General features: G+C 44.0%; 1 protein-coding gene across 1 annotated transcript in view; it reads right to left on the bottom strand.

Moving 5' to 3' along the window:
• Nucleotides 1-3,637: 3,637 nt before the first annotated feature.
• Nucleotides 3,638-19,453, bottom strand: part of GLP1R (glucagon like peptide 1 receptor) — a 197,324-nt gene continuing 181,508 nt past the window's right edge. The window contains exons 10-13 of the mRNA XM_018559251.1: nucleotides 18,957-19,046; nucleotides 9,362-9,500; nucleotides 6,682-6,723; nucleotides 3,638-3,775 (exon numbers count right to left, since the gene is read on the bottom strand). Of these exons, the coding sequence (XP_018414753.1) occupies nucleotides 3,638-3,775; nucleotides 6,682-6,723; nucleotides 9,362-9,500; nucleotides 18,957-19,046 (409 nt within the window). The remainder of the gene's footprint in view (nucleotides 3,776-6,681; nucleotides 6,724-9,361; nucleotides 9,501-18,956; nucleotides 19,047-19,453) is intronic.

Here is a 19,453-nt window from a genome sequence, read left to right as displayed (position 1 = left end):
AGTACCATATGACCACTGATGAAGTGTTCTCAATCCCAGAGAGAAGGGAGAGCTGGCCTTCCATTTGGTAAGCACATGATTCTCCTCTCACACTCCAGCGCTGTTGTATAGGGACTGCAAGAGGCTGAAACCAGGTCACATTCAGGTACTTACACTTCTTTAATGATCTAATAATGACAGAGCTGCCTTATTTGTGCCTTTTATATTTACCTGAGATTCAGCACACTCACCCCCCCCCCCGCCGCCAATGTAATGCACATTTCCTTTTAGACAATTGTCACTGGAACAGGCGTCCCCATTAGAAGATTTCCCCTCCACTTCTGGCAAATTTGGGGTTTTCTCTCACTATCAATCCCTGTGAAAATAGTGAGCAGGACCTACAGAAGGGTGAACCTCCCCAGACAGCATTTAAAAACCTGTCAGAGGTTCTGACCCTTCATTACATTATTCAAAAGTAAAAGAAAGGTTTTGGTTTTAGATACACTGTCATCAAAGACTTTACCTCGGCTTAGACACGGTCGGTCACTAACAGCACTGGCTGGAGACAAATAACAGAAATCAAAGCTGACAAGTCCTGAAAGAAAACATTATAAAGTAATAGAAAGCTCGCTGGTTTGATCCGCCGTGCGGCATCGAGAGAACAAATGAAGCTTCGATAAACATGTATCACTGCTGACATTCAGGACAGCTCATTAACAATAGACAGAGCTGTTTTCTGCTCTTTGGATTTCTACTGAGAAAGACGAGGGAAATGCAGATTATAGTGCTATAGGGGCCCTTGTGAGCAACACTGGATTGAATCACGTACTCAACTTCCTCTTCCAGTGACACCCTATCATACCCTGATGCAGAGGGAATTTCCTATGCTCCTTGGCTCCATCTAGTGGTGGGAATTAGGTGTAAACTGCATTTGCCCAGCATATGACAGAGCAAATTAATTATACATCACCCTCTGTAGTGTGTTGTCAGGACAGGAAGCAACAGAAGTCTACCCAGTGATTCGGTTTTTTCCATTTCTCACACTATCCGAGGAGGGATGGGAGCTGATGGTGAGGGAGGATTGTAGCTCATGGTAGAAGGGTTGTAGGGATAGTAACTGATGGTGAAAAGGTAGGAGTGATGGGAGCTGATGGTGAGGGAGGATTGTAGCTCATGGTAGAAGGGTTGTAGGGATGGTAACTAATGGTGAAGAGGTAGGAGTGATGGGAGCCGATGGCGAGGGAGGATTGTAGCTCATGGTAGAAGGGTTGTAGGGATGGTAACTAATGGTGAAGAGGTAGGAGTGATGGGAGCCGATGGTGAGGGAGGATTGTATCTCATGGTAGAAGGGTTGTAGGGATGGTAACTGATGGTGAAGAGGTAGGTGTGATGGGAGCTGATGGTGAGGAAGGATTGTAGCTCATGGTAGAGAGGTTTGTTCGGATGGTAGCTGATGGTGAAGTGGTAGGAGGGATGGGAGTCGATGGTGAAGGATTGTAGCCTATGGTAGAGGAGTTGTAGGGATGGTAACTGACGGTAAAGTGGTAGGAGGGATGGGAGCTGATGGTGAGGAAGGATTGTAGCTCATGGTAGAGGGGTGGTAGGCATAGTAAATGATGGTAACGGTAGGAAAGATGGGAACTGGTGGTCGGAGAGGACTGGAGCGCATGTTAAAGGGGCAGTGGAGATGGGAGCTGATGGTGGGGGAGCATTGGATCTCAGGTTAGAGCTGTGGTAGGGATTATAGCTGATGTTTATGAGATAGAGGCATGGGTGCTAATGGTAAAGGTTGTAAGTTTATGGTGGGGCGTGGAATGTGATTTTGGGGGAAAGGGATAAAGGGGATTGAGGTTATTAGTAAATTGGGATAGAGGGATTATAAGTGCAGTTTAAGGGAACGGAAGTTAATGATAGAAGGATAAGATATGAAGGAATCAGAGGCATGGGAAATTCTGGTGTTGGAGGGATGAGAACTTGCTGGTGTAAGGGGGTAGCCAGACAGTGGGAACATGTAATAAAAACTTGAAGTAGGAGATAGGTCCGACACAGCTTAATAAATTTCGATTGAAAACCGTATGAACTGGTCAGAAAATTGTTAGCCGAAAAATGACTGCAGTACTGCCACCTTCCACAGCTGCTTGACTACAATAGCTGGCACGGGATGAGACAATCAAGCAGACGTCTCTGGTTCAGTCCTTGTGCATGTGTATGGCCAGCTTTAAAGATCATGGAGATCAGAAGAAGACAGCGGGTTTGTGTTATGAAGATCGGATAAGCCGAGGCATATGTGGTGAAAAGCAGAGGAGTCTTGAAGGTGAAGAGATAAGTGGCCTTTGGGATAGAAACATATTGTAGATGAGCAATGAGAAGATCAGGAACCAGAATGCAACACGTGGGACCAAATTGTGGTGCATCAGAGGTGAGAGAAAAGGACAGGAACAGAGCAGGGGGCTGAGATAGAGGAGGGTGGTGGGAAAGAAGAGCCTTAGAGCAGGGGAGCAGAGACATTTAGAAGAGGAAGAGACAGGCAGACAAGTTGGGTATGCTCTTGCTGTATCATGGTAGAACCCTTTACCACTTCTGACCTACTCAGCTACAACTTTGCCTGAAATAAGTCTTAATTTTCCACTTGTGTATGACTGTTAGTAATATGCAGCCACATAAACATTGGACAGTAAACAAAAAATGGCAACCATTCCTCAGCTGCTTTTAATGTATGTACTTATCAACCATGTCTCTGTCTGATTGCCATCTGATGACCATAATCCATATCTTTTATGACAACTGCATTATATACAACCTAGAAAATACATTCTATTCCTGTGGGGGTTTTTTAACACATCCATATACAGAAATGAGTTTCAACATTATCAATAACCAAAAAAAAATCATCCACATTCATAGGTGGCCATGGTCCTCTTTAGCTCTTTGTTCAGTTTTGTGAGTTGTGGTCCTGGAATGATTAGCCCCAATATTTGTGTCTGAAAAAGATTCACATTCTCCTCGGATAAATGTCATGACAAAAGTAATTTTTTGTTTATACCTGACGCTGCCGATGGAGTCTGGAAAAGGGAAACAAAACTCTGAAGTTCTAGAAAGAAATAATTGTGGAAACATGTCTACTTGATACATTCATTGTGGTTCTCCTGGTCACTGAAGGTCAGTGTTCATTGAACATGGACAGTGCATGATAACTTGACATGATAGAGACTTGTATCAACTTTGCTCCATCCTGAGACTTGTATTAACTTTGCTCCATCCTGAGACTTGTATTAACTTTGCTCCATCCTGAGACTTGTATTAACTTTGCTCCATCCTGAGACTTGTATTAACCTGAGACTTGTATTAACTTTGATCCATCCTGAGACTTGTATCAAAACACTATCCTCTCATGTTCTATAATAACATCCCATTCAAGCCATCAGCACTTGGTGGGACTTTTCCAGTCTTAGAAGTTCCTGGCCTTCCATGTCTAAAATCTGTCTTGGCTTCTGAATCATGATATTGGGATTAGTGTCTCCAAAAAATATACAGAATGGCCTTTTTTTGTCTTCTTGTGCAAATGAATAGTCTACTCAGCTGGTGGAGTTTCCCTTGGTGACTCCGAAGTTTGTGGCACCGTTGCAGCCCCCAACCACCTGATCATGAAAAGATGCCGTTAGACGCTACTGCCCACGGTGACTCCACTGCTCAGGCTGTTTGCCGGGAATTTCATGGGTTTCATGCTGCTGTCTCTCTGGCTGTATACATGCTCCAGTCTCCATCGTTCCCACCTTTTCTGAAACTCAGTCTGAACCTGAAAAAGAAGAAGGACTTCAATTGACTTTTTGTTAATTTTTAGATGTGTATTATATATGTATAAACAGTACACTCCCCATTATCCGGCATATCTCCCCACTCTGCTCATCCCAAGACCTCCTGCTTTCCAGCTCCCTTGTCAACTCCTCCCATACTCGCCTCCAGGACTTCTCTAGAGTCTCTCCCATCCTCTGGAACTCTTTACCCCAACCTGTCCATCTATCTCCCACCTTGACTGCCTTTAGGTGTTCCCTAAAGACTCATCTCTTCAGGGAAGCCTATCCCACCTCAACCTAACCACTCAACCATCACATTCTCAAACAATTCATCCCCACACAGCTACATCCGCAAGTATCACTTCCCCCTCCCTTTTAGATTGTAAGCCCTCAGGGGCAGGGCCCTCCTTACCATCTTGTCTTGAATTGTATTGTGCCAGGGATACAGGCACAGGTGACGCAACACCTGCGCAGGTACCCACACAGGCAGACCAAACACGTGTGACCACATAGGACAAGGCAGAATGTATGATATACCGTTTTAACATGCCAACCAGAATAATAAACAGAACAAGTATTAGCAACCAACTACATCTAAACCACACCACATGCAAAAGTAACAGGCAAGCAAACCCAGGGAGCAAAGGTCAGTGTACAAGGAACTAACAGGACTCAGGAACATAAGCAGGTCACGGTTCCGGCCAACAAGCTGGGAACATAAACAGGTTACAGGACTCGGGAAAGAAGCAGGATACAGGACTCGGGTTAACAGGAAACAATACTGAGCCACAGACCTGACTGCAGGGAGGGCTTAAGTACCCTCCCAGGGAGCACCAGGTGGTGGATGATTGGTGGCAGCTGGGAGACGCCTGCTGGTGAGCACTGGAGTTGCAGTTTCCAGCACCACCCAGTGGAGGTCTGGTACCTAGCAGTTCTTGGCTGCCTGGAGACCCCTGCAGGTGAGTACGGAAACTGCAGGGCTTAGCTCCACTGCCACCTGGAGGCGCTCTGGATCCTAACATATTGTGATTGTAATGTCTTCCTTATATTGTAAAGCGCTGCGCAAACTGTTGGCACTATATAAATCCCGTATAATAATAATAATTCAAGCAAAAAGAATTGAGGACAAAAAACATCCTCAATTTTTTTTGGCTTGATGCACACAAAAAACAAATTGTTAGCAACTAAATTTATTAAGTACAAAATTTTTTGCTTACATCTTACTGCTGGGCCAGCGGCTACATTCTGCAGTCGGCAGGAGATTTTAAACAATGGGTAGCAATAGCCTGCCTGCTATTGGCTATTTCAAATTGCAGTAGCCAATAGCACGTGGCGATTGTCCCTGCCCACTGAGCAGAGGACATGACCTGAGAGAGAATAGGGTTGGTGGTTGCTTGAGAGTTACTCTCCAGAAACTACAGTTATCCAGCAACTATTGATCTCCATAGGTGCCAGATAACTGTCAGTTTACTGTATACACACTTCCTGTCCTATGGTGACAACACTCACAGTACTACACTGAGTGGCCAGATTATTATGACCACCCCATCAGTACTTCGTTGGGCCGCCTCGTGACTCCACGAGATGATGAAAGGTGATGCGAGGAATCTGACACGGCACTGTGGCCCTTCTGTTGTATTGTACCAGTCTTGCCACTCTCCGTTCTGCCCTAACATTGACTAGTCGCTGACGGCCACAATTCGCACGTTCAGACCCAGATTTTCGGCTGACAGTCCAGTCATTAAACACTAACAACAGCTGCTCTTGAACATTTAACGAATTCTGCTGTTTTGCTGATACTCGCTCCATGGCTCCGAGCGCGAACAATCATCCCACGTTCAAAGGCTGTTAAATCGCGTTGTTTCCCCGTATCTGCAGAAACAAATCACTTCTACTGTCGTGGTAAACAACCCGCTTCCCTATTTATAATGGTCTGGCCCTCTAGCAACTTCAGCGCCAAATTATAGCTAATTTACCTACAAACGTCAGGTGGTCATAATAAACTGGCCACTCAGCGTATATCTATAGACTAGCAGTGTTGTCAGTGTAGGACAGGAAGTGTGTTACTAGCAGGGTCACTGTGTGAAAATAAAGGGAACAAAAGCCTGCAGAATGGTACGCTGCAATATGTAACATTTTTGTTTTTCGATATAGATTGGCTTTAAAGGAGAATTATGAGGCGAGTGATTTTCACTCAGCCTCATAATCTGAGCCGACCTGTGACAATGAGACTGTCACAGGTCGGCTCAGTAGATCCGGAAGTGAGCGAACACATACCGTCGCTCACTCACTTCTCGATCTATCCCTGTAGAAAGGCGTGACTGTCACTCACGACTCCCTGCAGGGATCCCTCCCCCCCCACTGTCAGATCCTCCAGCGCTGACTGGCGAAACAGACGGGGGAGGGGGCGGGCACAGCTGGCTCTGCCTCGGGATAGGCAGCTTTGGGTCACGGGAGGGCGCTAATTTGTGTCCCGTGACCCTTAGGAGACCTGTGACCCTTAGGAGACCTATGGGGAAAAACACTGGCCCCATAGTTCTCCTTTAAGGCAAGAAAATACAGCAGTGAAAGCACACAGCTTCGGTAAGGACCCCTTTTATTCTGTATGACTTTATGCCCAATCTTTCTGCATCTTCACCCTACAAATCACAGTTGCGGAATCTGTCCCGCGCGGTTGCTCATTATACAGAGTCATCGTTCGGCATTGCCTGCCGCTGTACACGCTCATTTGCCAAATAAAACATCGAGGTTTATAATGAGATCGATGCGGCAGATGTGGCTCTATCACGTACAATGACACTGACTGCTAATGAAGTGATCAACTGTCACTGATTTGTCATGCCGCCAACCAGCAGCGCAGGTAACGTGTTTGAATAATGTCCCCAAACAAAGATTCCTTATATCTTACCTCATTGTTCATGAAGCAGTACAAAACCGCAACCATCAGTCCCTGGAACGGTAAAGAGAAGAGCCGGGGGTGAGCACATAGAGCAAAGGTTTGAGTAGCACAGATCACAGATGTACCAATCTTTCTTTAATGTATCCCCCCCCAAACCCCCTCCATGCAGCCAAACACAACATACTGGAGCAGAGTTCCTAACCTGGGATAAGTACATTTGTAACAAGGTAAAGCTGAATTCCAGGCAGATAGAAAAGACAAAAATTAAAGCAGCTCGTCGGTAAATTTATTCGTGTAAGCAGTGTAAGGACCTGAATCTGATTTGGGATCAGCCTCATGCAGTCCCTGGACAGCAGGGCTCAGTCTGAAAGAGGGAGAAGCAGCACAAGGAGTCAATCAGTTGTGCTGCAGTGCAAGCAGTGTGCTGATAGAAGGAGAGAGCGGAGGGTCAGAGAGATGAGCTCATCAGTCATCAGACTGTGTAAGGGACAAGACCTGTAAGTATCACTTGACTGCAGGGGAGAAAAAGGAGGCCTCCTGCCCTGCCAGACAGGGCTGTGCTGTGTGGTGGAGCTGTGCAAATCTCCAGGACTAGATGGACATCATTCATAAAGCCACTCATCCTGTGAAACTCCTTCTTTCTGTTCAAATGGAGGCAAAAGTGAATGTTCTTAGTGTATTTTATTTCCAAGTCGAAGGTCATATCAAGGCAATACTGCATTATGGCCACAAGATGGCGCTGAGGAGTATAGGAAAGAAGCATTTATTTCTTATGTTCCTCTGCGCCATCTAGTGGGGATAAAAGGAATCAGAAACATATTGCATATTCTCAGCTCCATCTAGTGGAAATAAAAGGAATTCAATATTTCTGTCCTATGCTTCTCAGCTCCATCTAGTGGAAAAAATATTATATCAACAAACTACAATTGAACTTTATTAAACAAAATAAACTAGTGGCCATAATGCTGAATTGACCTGATATTACATTCAACTTAGAAAAACATAGGCAAGGCAAAGGCATGGTGTATTTATATCATGTGCTACTGCTTGTTGTGTTAACACATTAGAAAGCGGGTTTTGACACCCGAAAGTGCAAAGCCAGGCTGTCTTCGGTTAGCCTGGTTTCATACCCCTGTGTTGCATTGACACACGGGTGTGACTCCAGGCCAAGGGAGGACAGTCGAACCCCATTCTTCTAGTTACTTTTTTAGCCAAAAACACTAAATGTAGTAAAAACTGCCAAAGAGGGGATAACACATTTGTATTCAATGAATACTGGTCATAATTGTATGCTGAGCTTATCGATTTTTTAAAAAGTCTATAGTTTCCCTTAGCTTGCTGTTGTGTGTATGACAGGTCCACTTTAATGTCGGTCTCCAAACTCTTTTCTTCCCCCTTCCCCCTTCCCCGCAGTTTGGATGATGTTTCTGCTGATTGTGCATTTCCTCCCGGTAAATCAGCATTTCTCTGCCTGTTTATGTCTTCAATAACGAGGAGCCGTTTGTCACTCGGAGACGCGGTAACCACGGGTAATAGCGTGGGCGTCAGCAGTGATTTACACCGCTATGTTATGTCAGATGGGTGATGGATTGTGCCCTCCCCGAAGATGGTGAACGAGATCCAGTCACTGATGGGAATTCCTGAAGCAATGCCCGGCCTGGGACGTGGCCATGCTATGATTTTTCTTGGCACCTCGAGATGGCATTAACTCGCCGGGGGCTCTGCCGATGTTCATTGTTCTTCTCAGCGGCAATCAGAAGCTGATGGCTTATGTGATGGAAATGTTGTTATATAATCTGATATTTTAAAGTGGAAATCCAGTCCACGCTTGTTTTCTAGTTTGGATACTGAGGAGAAGGATGTCCATGGAGGAGATCTACCCTCATTGAGAACCCCACATTTTTAAGGTTGGCACCGGAAAAGAAATAGATGGGAAATCTTCCAATGGAGACAGCTGTTCCAGTTTACACTTTTGATGGTTGGACTTCTCACTTTGGGTAGATATCTACTTATGTTCTGTCAAGTCTATACCCCAAGGCTCTGTCCTCAGACCCCTTCTCGTCTCTATCCACACCTCCTCCCTTGGTCAATTAATAACCTCACATGGCTTCCAATACCATCTCTATGCCGATGACACTCAAATATATCTTTCTACTCCACAACTCACCCCCTTGCGTGTCACTAATCTACTAACTGAAATGTCGTTCTGGATATCACAACATTTCTTATAACTCAACCTTTCAAAAACTGAGCTCATGATATTTCCTCCTGCCCGTGCACCTTCTTCCAACTTTTCCCTTGAGATTGTTAACACAACTATCCAGACTTCCTCCCATGCCAAGGTCCTAGGTGTCATCCTTGACTCGGACCTCACCTTTCTTCCCCACATCCAATCACTATCCAAATCCTGCCGCCTACACCTTCGCAAAATCTCCAAAATACGCCCCTTCCTCACCAATGACACCGCTAAATTACTCATCCACTCGCTTGTTATCTCTCGTCTTGACTATTGTAACTCCCTCCTCATTGGCCGTCCACTACACAGGCTCCTCCAATTCAGTCCCTCCCACAGCTCTGCTCTCTGCACAGGCTATGTACAGCACAGTAAATCGTCCTTATTGCATCGTCATTCCACTCTTGTACTGCCCCCTATTGGTGATATGGTGATAGTACAGTAATCAGAACTTACCTGGAATGAGCTGAAGGAAAGTTCAAACAAAAGTTTGATGTAGCGCACAGATCCTTTGGCGTGTTCATCGGTAATGAAGGCGAAAATTATCTCGTGTGTCCCCAGTAGAGGGATCAGCGTCAAAGTGGACTTTGCTAGTCTGCAGATGATAAGAACAAATTAATGAAAGATTTACTGAGGATGCAGAATAAGGCTCCACCATTATATTATATACATAGGATATACTTAGAGGATATACTGTAGATAGAGAGATACACTATATATATATATATATATATATTATCCTTTGAATGTATGCATGTAGATTTTTGCAGAGAATCATACAAGAGGTGCTCATTGTAAAGTGTCATACAGCACCCTTACTCTCTGTGAGGAAGCAGTGGTCTCTCGGCAGATGTCTGACACATGCCCTGTTGAGTGAGAGTCAGAACCCTCCAATCAGCAGGGAGCATGAGCTTTGGTGATTGCAGTGGTCTGACTTAGCAGGGGGCGTGTCAGATCTCTACAGAGAGACCGCTGCTTCCACACATACAGCAAGGGTCCTTCTCTGCAGCAGGCTGGCATTGCTGGCTACTACTCTACTCTGGCTGTTGCTGCTTTCTAAATAAAATTAACGGTAAGATTTTACACACCTTTGATCCTCTTTCCTTCAAAGTAAACCTTGTGGTAACAGTTTGATGAAGGCTCTCTTCAACTCCAGCATGACTGTGCCACTGCACACAAAGCCAGCTCCATAAAGACATGGTTTGACCAGTCTGGTGTGCAGGAACTCAAGTGGCTTGCATGAGCCCGGACCTTAACCCTGCTCATTAATTTTGGGATGGATTGTAACAGTTTGGGGAAGGCCCTTGTTCCAGCAGGACTGTGCCCCCGTGCACAAAGCCAGCTCCATAAAGACATGGTTTGACCAGTCTGGCGTCAAAGAACTCGAGTGTCCTGCACAGAGACCTGACCTCAACCCTACTGAAGACCACTGGGATGGATTGCTGATTGTGATCCAAGTCTTCTCTTCCAACATTAGTACCGGACCTCATAATTGGGCACAAATTCCCACAGACATCCTCCAAAATCTTTTGTAGAAGAGAAGAGGCTGTTATAGCTAATAATGGGGACCAACTCCATAATGATAGCAGTGATTTTGGAAAGGTATGTCATGTCCAACAAGCTCATATAGGTGTGATGGTCAGGTGTCTATGTCACATTTGGCCATATAGTACGTTTTCTCAGTGCAGGTTTCCTTAAAACAAAAAGAAATGAATTACTCAAGTTGAGATTAAATTTAAAAAAAAAGTCTGTATGAGTATTTTATTGTGTATTTTAGGGACCAACATTTGTTTTGCTTTGTTGTAGTTAAGGCGAACAAAATATTCTATCAACATGTTCTGTCAATGCCCTTGTGACGCCACCACTACCCGAGTTAATGCATCCTCAAGGCTATGCTTTGGAACATTGTATTTCAATTGCACAGATTCATCCCTGGTTCTGGAGCCTTGAATTATGTATTATGACATTTGTGAAGCTGGTTTTGTTTAAACTAGGAGGATAAAAAGCTGTAAAAAGGGTCAGAGCTGTCATCAATATGAATAACAAAAGTAACAACCAAGACAAAGGTGAACATATGAGCTTGTCTCTTGCGCAATGGGAGGGGCCCTGAAGACCTACAGGCTATCTGCAGGCTCAAGGGTGGCTAAATCTCTTGGGTATTGACGATGAGCTTTAAAAGTACAGGTTCTCTAGAAGAGTGGTTTTCAACCCAATGAGGCCAGGGCCTTCCATACCCCAACCCGAACGGTAGGACCTACATCATGAGGTGAGTTGTCATATGGCAAATGTATGTATATATGTATGTATATATAATCCAAAGTAGGTATAGAGCATTCACAGGTCTTGCTGTCTGTACCTACTTTGGATTTTACATGGATATTTTTGTGGATGTTCACTCCGGCATTTACCTTACAAACAGAGTGTGGTTGTGGCATGTGCTACCTCAATGCACTGACACCATTTCACTTCCCTGTGTCACCACTCTCACAGAGCCTGCCTTCTGAACTACAACTCAACATCTGGACAATGTAACATTATCTTTGATTGCTGGAAGCAATGCATCTTGAGAAATGGAGATTGCGTCACATCAAGCAGCAGGGAAAGAGACGCAAAGCACACTGGAAATCCCGGAAGTTGTTGGAAGTGATGGGCAAATGGAAGGCAGCACTCACTGCATAAAAGGGATTTTTTTGAATAAGCTTTGATTTAATTATGAAAAACAATTCTAGTATGTATTCCTATTATGACGTTACAACTGTTGCAGAAACTGCTGGCTCTATATAAATATTGAACAATAATAATGATAATAAAATTGATGATAATAATAATAATCCTTCTCACAGAAAACTGACTGAGTGATAACACAATATATTAAAGGGAAAGAAAATCTATAACAATAACATGTATCATACAGTCGGTATTATGCATCATACTGTACATATCATAAATTATGAGCTTTATTTGACTTTCTTAGGGCTAAAAAGTTATAGAAATGGTAATGAAATCATTCTAGATTAGGCGGAATCAATACCATGAACATGAATTGATGGAACACACTCCTATAAAACAGTTGGTATTTTATTTAGATACAGCAGGAACTTCGGAAGACAACCGACGATGTCCTTCAGAAGATTACACATACTCTCCAGAATTGGATATTGTTAAGTGGAAATGATCCCCCCCTTAAAATGATTGGAAGTAGCATAATTGCCTATAAAATGTGCCATTCCCCAGTCCTTCTCTTTTTTCATGTAAATAGACAGTGATTATCTTTAATGTTCATAAAGAAATAGAGAGAAAAACCCCGCTGGAAACATCCAGACCTCATTTCAGGCTAAGTGCGGAATTATTCCCAATATATATTTAATAGAGCAATTCAATTTTCTGATAAGGTTCCATGTTCTGTATGACCACCGCCGTCTTCCGCTGACAAAGGTAAAAAACATTTTCTGATTTTTTATGTTTTCATATACAACATGTGCATGGCTGGGTAAATGTGTGTCCCTTACCTCGGGAAGAAGACAAGCCTGGCGGAGGCAATGTGATGCGTTGGGCAATGTTCTGCTGGGAAACCTTGGGTCCTGCCATTCATGTGGATGTTACTTTGACATGTACCACCGACCTAAACATTGTTACTGATCCAGCACACCCCATCATGGGAATGGTATTCCCCGATGGCAGTGAAAAAGACAACTGGGGAACCCAAGGAGAGCAAAAAAAGAAAAAATATGTGCGTTCCCTAATGGCAATGACCTCTTTCAGCATGATAATGCACCCTGCCACACTGCAAAAATGGTTCAAGAATGGTTTGAGGAACACAACAATGAGTTTGAAGTGTTGACTTGACCTCCAGAGTCTCCAGATTTTAATCCAATCAAGCATCGGTGGGATATGCTGGAAGTCCAATACTTGGGAGGCCCAATGTCACCTTGTCACCATTTTTTATCATTCAATCATCTTAAAGTGTAAGTCAAGCCAAAGCCTTTTGTCTTGATTTTGGATAGAGTGGACCTCATTCAGACAGGCGGTGTCCTTCACTGCCTCTATAAAAGCAATCTATGGTGGATTGCTTTGCAAAGGACAGTAGAGCAGCAGCAGCCCAGTGTTCAGAAGGCACCTCCTGAATGCCATTTTTTCTCTTCTTTTTTATTCCAGTGCGGATTTTCTATTGTATAAATGCACCACAACAGCCTGCCTAGGCGGTGGGGGCACAGCCCCATTTATTGCAATGGTCTCATTTGGCAAGCTGCACTGCCTACAAACATGTCAGCTGCGGCATGTGTACAAACATGAGCGGCTGCTATATTAAAGTGACTCTAAACTCAGAAGTTAAGACTTAAAAATGCATTCAAGTACCTTAACTATGAACAAAATTCTACCTTATTTGTGTATCACTCAGCTGTAGATCCTCAAATCATCTCTGAGGCTAGGTTCACACCTAGGCGATACAAATGTGAGCTGTTTTCGGGCGATTGTCGCTTTGAAAACCACGCGGTGATCTATGGGACCCAAACCGCGCAACAACTGCCCGAAAATCAATCCTGCACCTTTTCGCGCGACAGGCGATTTAGTCCGTGCGACAAACTGCAAAGGTGTGAACAGACTCCAATGACTTCAGTGTGAATTTGTGTTTTGCGCGATATCACGGGACCCAATCCGCGTGATAAATCGCCTAGGTGTAAACCTAGCCTTAATTGTTGCTAACACTGTCCTTCCTTCTGGAGGGTGGCTACTATTGTTCCCCATGGTCCCTGTGTGTGTTGTAAAGTAGCCACCACTTCAAGCTCACTCCCAGGATGGACTACAATCTCAATACAAATTATCAAACTGAACGTGGGATTGTGTGATACACATACAGTATATGATACATTTTTGTTAATAGTTAAGACTTTATAGGTCCCTTCTGCCCAAACAAAAGCCTAATAAAAAAGAAAACGAATGAAGCTGCCACTTCTAAGGACTGGTGAGATGCAATATATTACATTTTTGTTGTGGGGTTTAGAAACTCTTTAATTGTTGCTATAAATCCTCCCCACAGATTGTCTTTATTGTCTCATAATTCTGGGGTATGCAGCAAATTTTGGATGCATTTTGTGCCGTCATTTTCACCTCGCTGGCTCAGCACGAATCCCAAATTAAATATTTATTTTTATTCCTCCACCTTACCCAAGTTTCATGGATTTATTTGGAAATAATTGTTCCTAACAGCGAGGGGAATTTGTGTTCCTGTAATCAAACTGAACATATTATTTTAGGTCTTGGCCAAAACAAAACAAAACATTCACAATAAAGAAAGATAGGACCCAGCTTCCCACAGGCTGAGCCTCAATCCCTGGGAGAGCCTCCGCACACAGTGCCTGCTCAGCAGAAGACTGTGCCCCGTCTACAATTCATGGCTGGCATTAGATTGTTGCTGTCTGAATACAAACGACCGCATTAGGCAGATAATTACAGATTGGTTTTGGCTCCTTCACCATTGCTATTTTCAGTTTGTACTGATTAAGTGTGAAATTAACAAAGCTCAGGACATTTGCAATCAGGAAAGTTAAATTACAACAAGACTTCTGAAAAGACTTAGATCAGGGCGACGTTGCTTATCTTTAATGAAGTATTTCTAGCTAGATCTAGTCATCTGCAAACCATCACGCTCAGGTTGGGAACACATATAAAATGTGTATATGGACATAGGGTTATACATCCTTATAAAGAGATCCAAAACTACTCTATGCTTCTGACATCCTAGTGGGACTCCAGCACATGAGTGGGCCCATTCACACCATTCTGTGCATCAACGTGCATTGGGTTAAGGTGGGCCATTCAAAATGAATGAGCTGCCAATGCTCAAACAATGTTGCATGCACCATTTCTGGCAGTGGCAATACATTTCTATTGGCAAGGTAAATAGGAATCCTATTGACAGTAGATGGCACCAGATCACGCTAACTGGTTATATGGGGTTCTTAGGGTCCATTCATACTATCACATTACCACAATGAAATAGTATGCCATAAGAATCCAATATAATCACTAATACAAGACTGTAGACTACTCAGTCTACTGGCTCTTTTATGAGAGCCAAAGTGCAAAGACAGATTAAGGCAGAATGGGGCGAGGGAGCATCTTTGTCTTCCCCACATCTCTTCAATTAACAGGCACCATTGCATTGGCTGTACTGGTCCCATCAGACACCAACTGCCTTGTTGAGTGACAAGCCAGGTGCACTGCTTTGACCAATTGTACTATCCCTCTGGTTTACTTCAGGAGTATGAATGTTTTACCTGGGCCCCCTGGACATCCAGTGGGCCATATGCTCCTGTCTAGGAAGGCCTGTGGATAATCCAGCTCTGCATGTTGGTAAAACTCAACACATAAAACATTCAGACATGGTTAAGAGGCTGTGTTGTTGCTTGACCAACTATCACAACGGTCTAAGTGACTTTGACTATAGAGTGATCATTGGTGACAGATACTGTATCTCAGACAACGTTGATGTCCTGGGGTTTTCACACCCAACAGTCCTTAATATTTACAAAAAATGGTGCAAAAAAAAACAAAAAAACACCAGGGAGAGGCCGTTCTGTTGGGAAAACACCTTGTTAATGAGAGTGGTCAGAGGAGAATGGACTGACTAGTTCAGACTGATCCAATATCAGTTCTTTATAGCAGTGCTGTGCAGAAGGCCATCTCCGAACACCCAACATGGGGAACCTCAAAGAGGAAGAAAACACAGCAGTCTCTTCTCTCAGCTGAGAACAGGAAATGAGGCTCCTGGGGACATCGGATCACCAACATTGGCTGACTAAAGATTGAAAAAAACATTGCCTGGTCTAAGGAGTCTTGTCTTTAAATGTTGAAAGTGTCTGGTGCACACCATACAGCGTTGTGATCAGTATAGATAAGGTAGATGCTCGAAGGGACTGCTACAGATGGCGCTGTGCAAAACCTCACAGATGTGAAAATAGGTCACCAGCACTCCAAAATGCAGAGAAATATGGCTTATTGCAAATAATATCACTTAGGTTAAAACAGCCAAAGTTTCGGGCTGCACAGGGTTCCTTCCTCAAGGTGAATGTTGCCTTGAGGAAGGGACCCTGTGTTGCCCTGAAATGCATTTTGGAGCGCTGGTGACCTATCTTTCCATCTGTAACATGCAGATAGAGGGTCAGAATTTAGTGTGCACTGCATTGATCCAAAGATCTATCCTGCCTTGTACTGTGTCCCTTAAAGTGGACCTAGCTTTATATACAATATACATATATATATATTAGGGATGCACCGATACCGTTTTTTCGGTATCAAGTACGTGTACTGATATTTATAGATCGGTATTGATCGATACCGAGTACTGATACCAGTACTTCTGGTAGCATAGAGCCGGCTTCCCGGACAATCAGGAAGCCAGGAAGGCCGATCACGTGGGCACTGTACACACAGGAGACGTGGGCAGATCCGGGAGAGCTTGGAGAGCGGTGTCTGCCCAGCTGGCCGAGGGACTGGTACGTTAATGACTGCTGCTAAGGATCTGTGTGAGGGGAATGAGGTGCCTGCAGGTTGGAGGTCGTGTCGCCATATTATCAGATTTGTCTGCCCAGATCGACACTGATTGGTTGGGAAGTCGTCTTCCCGGCCAATCAGCATGGAGCCGGCCAAACAGTATGGAGCCAGCTTCCCGGCTCCAGGTTTCCTTGCGGCACTGCCAGTCAGAGGAAATCTCCCTCTGATCGGAAGCTCAAGAATCGGGAAAGGTATCAGAGCATTTGGACGAGTATGAGTACTCACCCAAATACTCAGTATCGGCACCGTTACTGATATAGTATCGGTATTGGTGCATCCCTAATATATATATATATATATATATCTTGTATATCTTTGTGCATGTTAAGTGCATGCTAAGTAATGTGTCAGTGTAACACTTCCAGGTATTTGTTAGCTCTCACAGAGATCACAGTACCCTGCCCTTGCCAATGTCTTCATCTGCTTTTCCCTCCAGAAGGACGCTAAGAATCAACTGAACTCCACAACATTGTGGTTGACTACTTTCCCGGCTTTATGAATACTAAACAAATGACTCTAATCCAGTGGAAAATCCCACTTGATCAAAAATATGTATTTATCAATAAATTACAACAAATGAATACATCCACAGGACTCAGCCTTCAACCTCAGAACAATGGAAGGAGCTTGTCACACCCACCGTTACAACACGAGCACAGGGACCATGTGTAGCTATCTGAGTCACATATATTGTCACATGATATAGAACAAAATTAGGCCAATAAAATTCAATCCATGATTCACAGTTCATCACATTAATCCAATTCAATATCTGCAAAAACGATCCATGGTTCAAAGCTAACCACAGTAATTCATTTCATCAAACATGATAATTCACTTTAGCAATCACACCAGAATTTGATTGAATTCACATGGAGGAAGAATTGTTCCTCATATGTTTTATACATTCAAAATGAATAATTAATTCCAAAGTGTGATCAGTATAGGAAGGAACCCTGTAATGGAACCAGATAACATCTGTTCAATATCACCATATGTGAGTATTATCCAATGTATTTCATTAAAAGTAGTCCATAGGCAGTGCTCCAGCTTAAACAGATGCTGTCACTTTGCCTTGAATGTGTCTGCCCATAGCCCACCACCCAGGCAAGTATATGTACCCATCCATGCTCAATCATTTCCTCTCTGCTGTAGCAAACCCTTGCCTTTCAAAACTTTGGTGTTAAAGCTTAGCCAGGTAGATAGTGTCATGGCACCCCCCACATTACAGTGTTCGAGCCCTGTGACAGCCTGCTTAGAATCAAATACTGTCACTTAGGGGAGGTCACATGCTCCCCTATATTTGGAAGCCCTGCTGTTGTAGCAAGGGCTCCAGGATAGTGGCAACTGCATGTGCCTGGGTAGGTTTAGCCAGGGGTGTCCCTACACTTATTGCTGCCTGAAGCTGGACGGGGGTGCATGTTGCCAGGGAGGGGGTTTAGGGGGTGCTGCTGTTGCACATTATGGGGAGGTAGGAAGGGGGGTTTGGGGTGCTGGCAGTGCATCTTATTGGTGGGGTGCTGGTGGTACATGGTACCTCTCGCTCTGTCTCTGTCCAGTGTCCCATCCGTCTCACTGACATTACTGGCCCACCTAGCCAGAGAGTCCTGCTTAGCTCCTGGCAACTAGTGATGTGAGGGAGTTGGACAGGGGGTGGGAGGCATACCTGCTGCCCCCCCAGGTGCCCCAAGAAAGCGGCTGTACATGCACTTTACAGCAGCCAGAACCTTTAAACCCCTTCAGTCAGCTGATTGCTGGCCATTAAAGGTATTCAATGCTTCCAAGTGTGTCAAATACCTGTTTCCCCCACTGTGGTTCCTTCTGGGTTGTATGCCTGTAGGCCGGGGATCAGAAAAGTGGTGAAGCTTGAAGACTCGGGATTCCAGAAAGGTCAAGCTAGCCATACACTGTTTTTACTCATTCAGCCCTGAGGGCAGGAGTCAGCAGGACTTGCATGAAATTCAACCAGTGTAGGCCAGGTTTAGTGCATAGCCTCTCATTATACATTTATGTCATGCTTTGCTTCCCATAAAACTATATGAAGTCTGTCTTTAAAGTCTTTCAATGCCACAAAGGTCTTTGCTCCAGACCCACTTGTATGTTAAACCTGGAGTCCTGGGTTCAGTTCCTAACAAGCACCGTGTCTGCATGAATTTGTACGTTCTATTTATGCCTGTATTGCCGGTTCTGACTACGAACATAGTGGTAGGTCAGAATTTGTAGAGGACAATATAGCGTAAGCTCCTCGGATATAGAGTCCGATGTGACTGGCTCAGTGTTCTCTGTACAGCCCTGCACTATATGTCAAAGCTATATACTTGTATAGGAATAATAACAGTGGGTGACTGTAGTAGGATGTTAGAATGTAAGCTACTCTGGTGCAGAGATTGATGAGTAAAATGAAACAATAAAGCAGTTGTTGGACCTGAAGCTATCAATGTAAGCTTCGGATTAGAGTCATGACAGGGATCATTGATGTCAATTGTCAGAGACCCACCTGCACTTGGTGTCCGTCCTGCACATCAGATTGGCCTGCAGCTTAGAGATGATGATACAGATGACTCTTATGAAGATCACAAAATTCACCTGCAGAATGTAAGTTCAGACAATGAGTTCACACACCCAGGAGAGCTTTACAGTAATTATTTGGCTTTCAACCATCATTTACAAAACTACCTGCCAAGAGTCATGAAATTAAAGTGTAGGTCTAGCCAAAACATTTCTTTCTAGTTTTAGGTGGAATGTGAAAGGATTAGAACACCTCTCAAGTTTTTACTGCTATCCAGGGCTTCGTTAAAGAGGTTTTCCCTCACTTCCTGTCCTTATGACACAAGTTTAACCAAACAGGAAATGAGGGGAAAATTTCTTAGAGCAACAAAGACAGAAATAAAATGATGCTTCCAGCTCCAGAGCCTCCCTGTTGGTAAATGAGGCCATCCATAACATGAAAGAACCAATAGGGAGGTTTGGAAGGAACATCAAAACATGTTTGTT

This window comes from Nanorana parkeri, unplaced genomic scaffold, assembly GCF_000935625.1.
Source record: "Nanorana parkeri isolate BGI_ZX_2015 unplaced genomic scaffold, ASM93562v1 scaffold385, whole genome shotgun sequence".
NCBI classification, from domain to species: domain Eukaryota; kingdom Metazoa; phylum Chordata; class Amphibia; order Anura; family Dicroglossidae; genus Nanorana; species Nanorana parkeri.
Note: the sequence above shows the minus strand (reverse complement) of the source record. Positions and strands in the feature narration are given on the sequence as shown.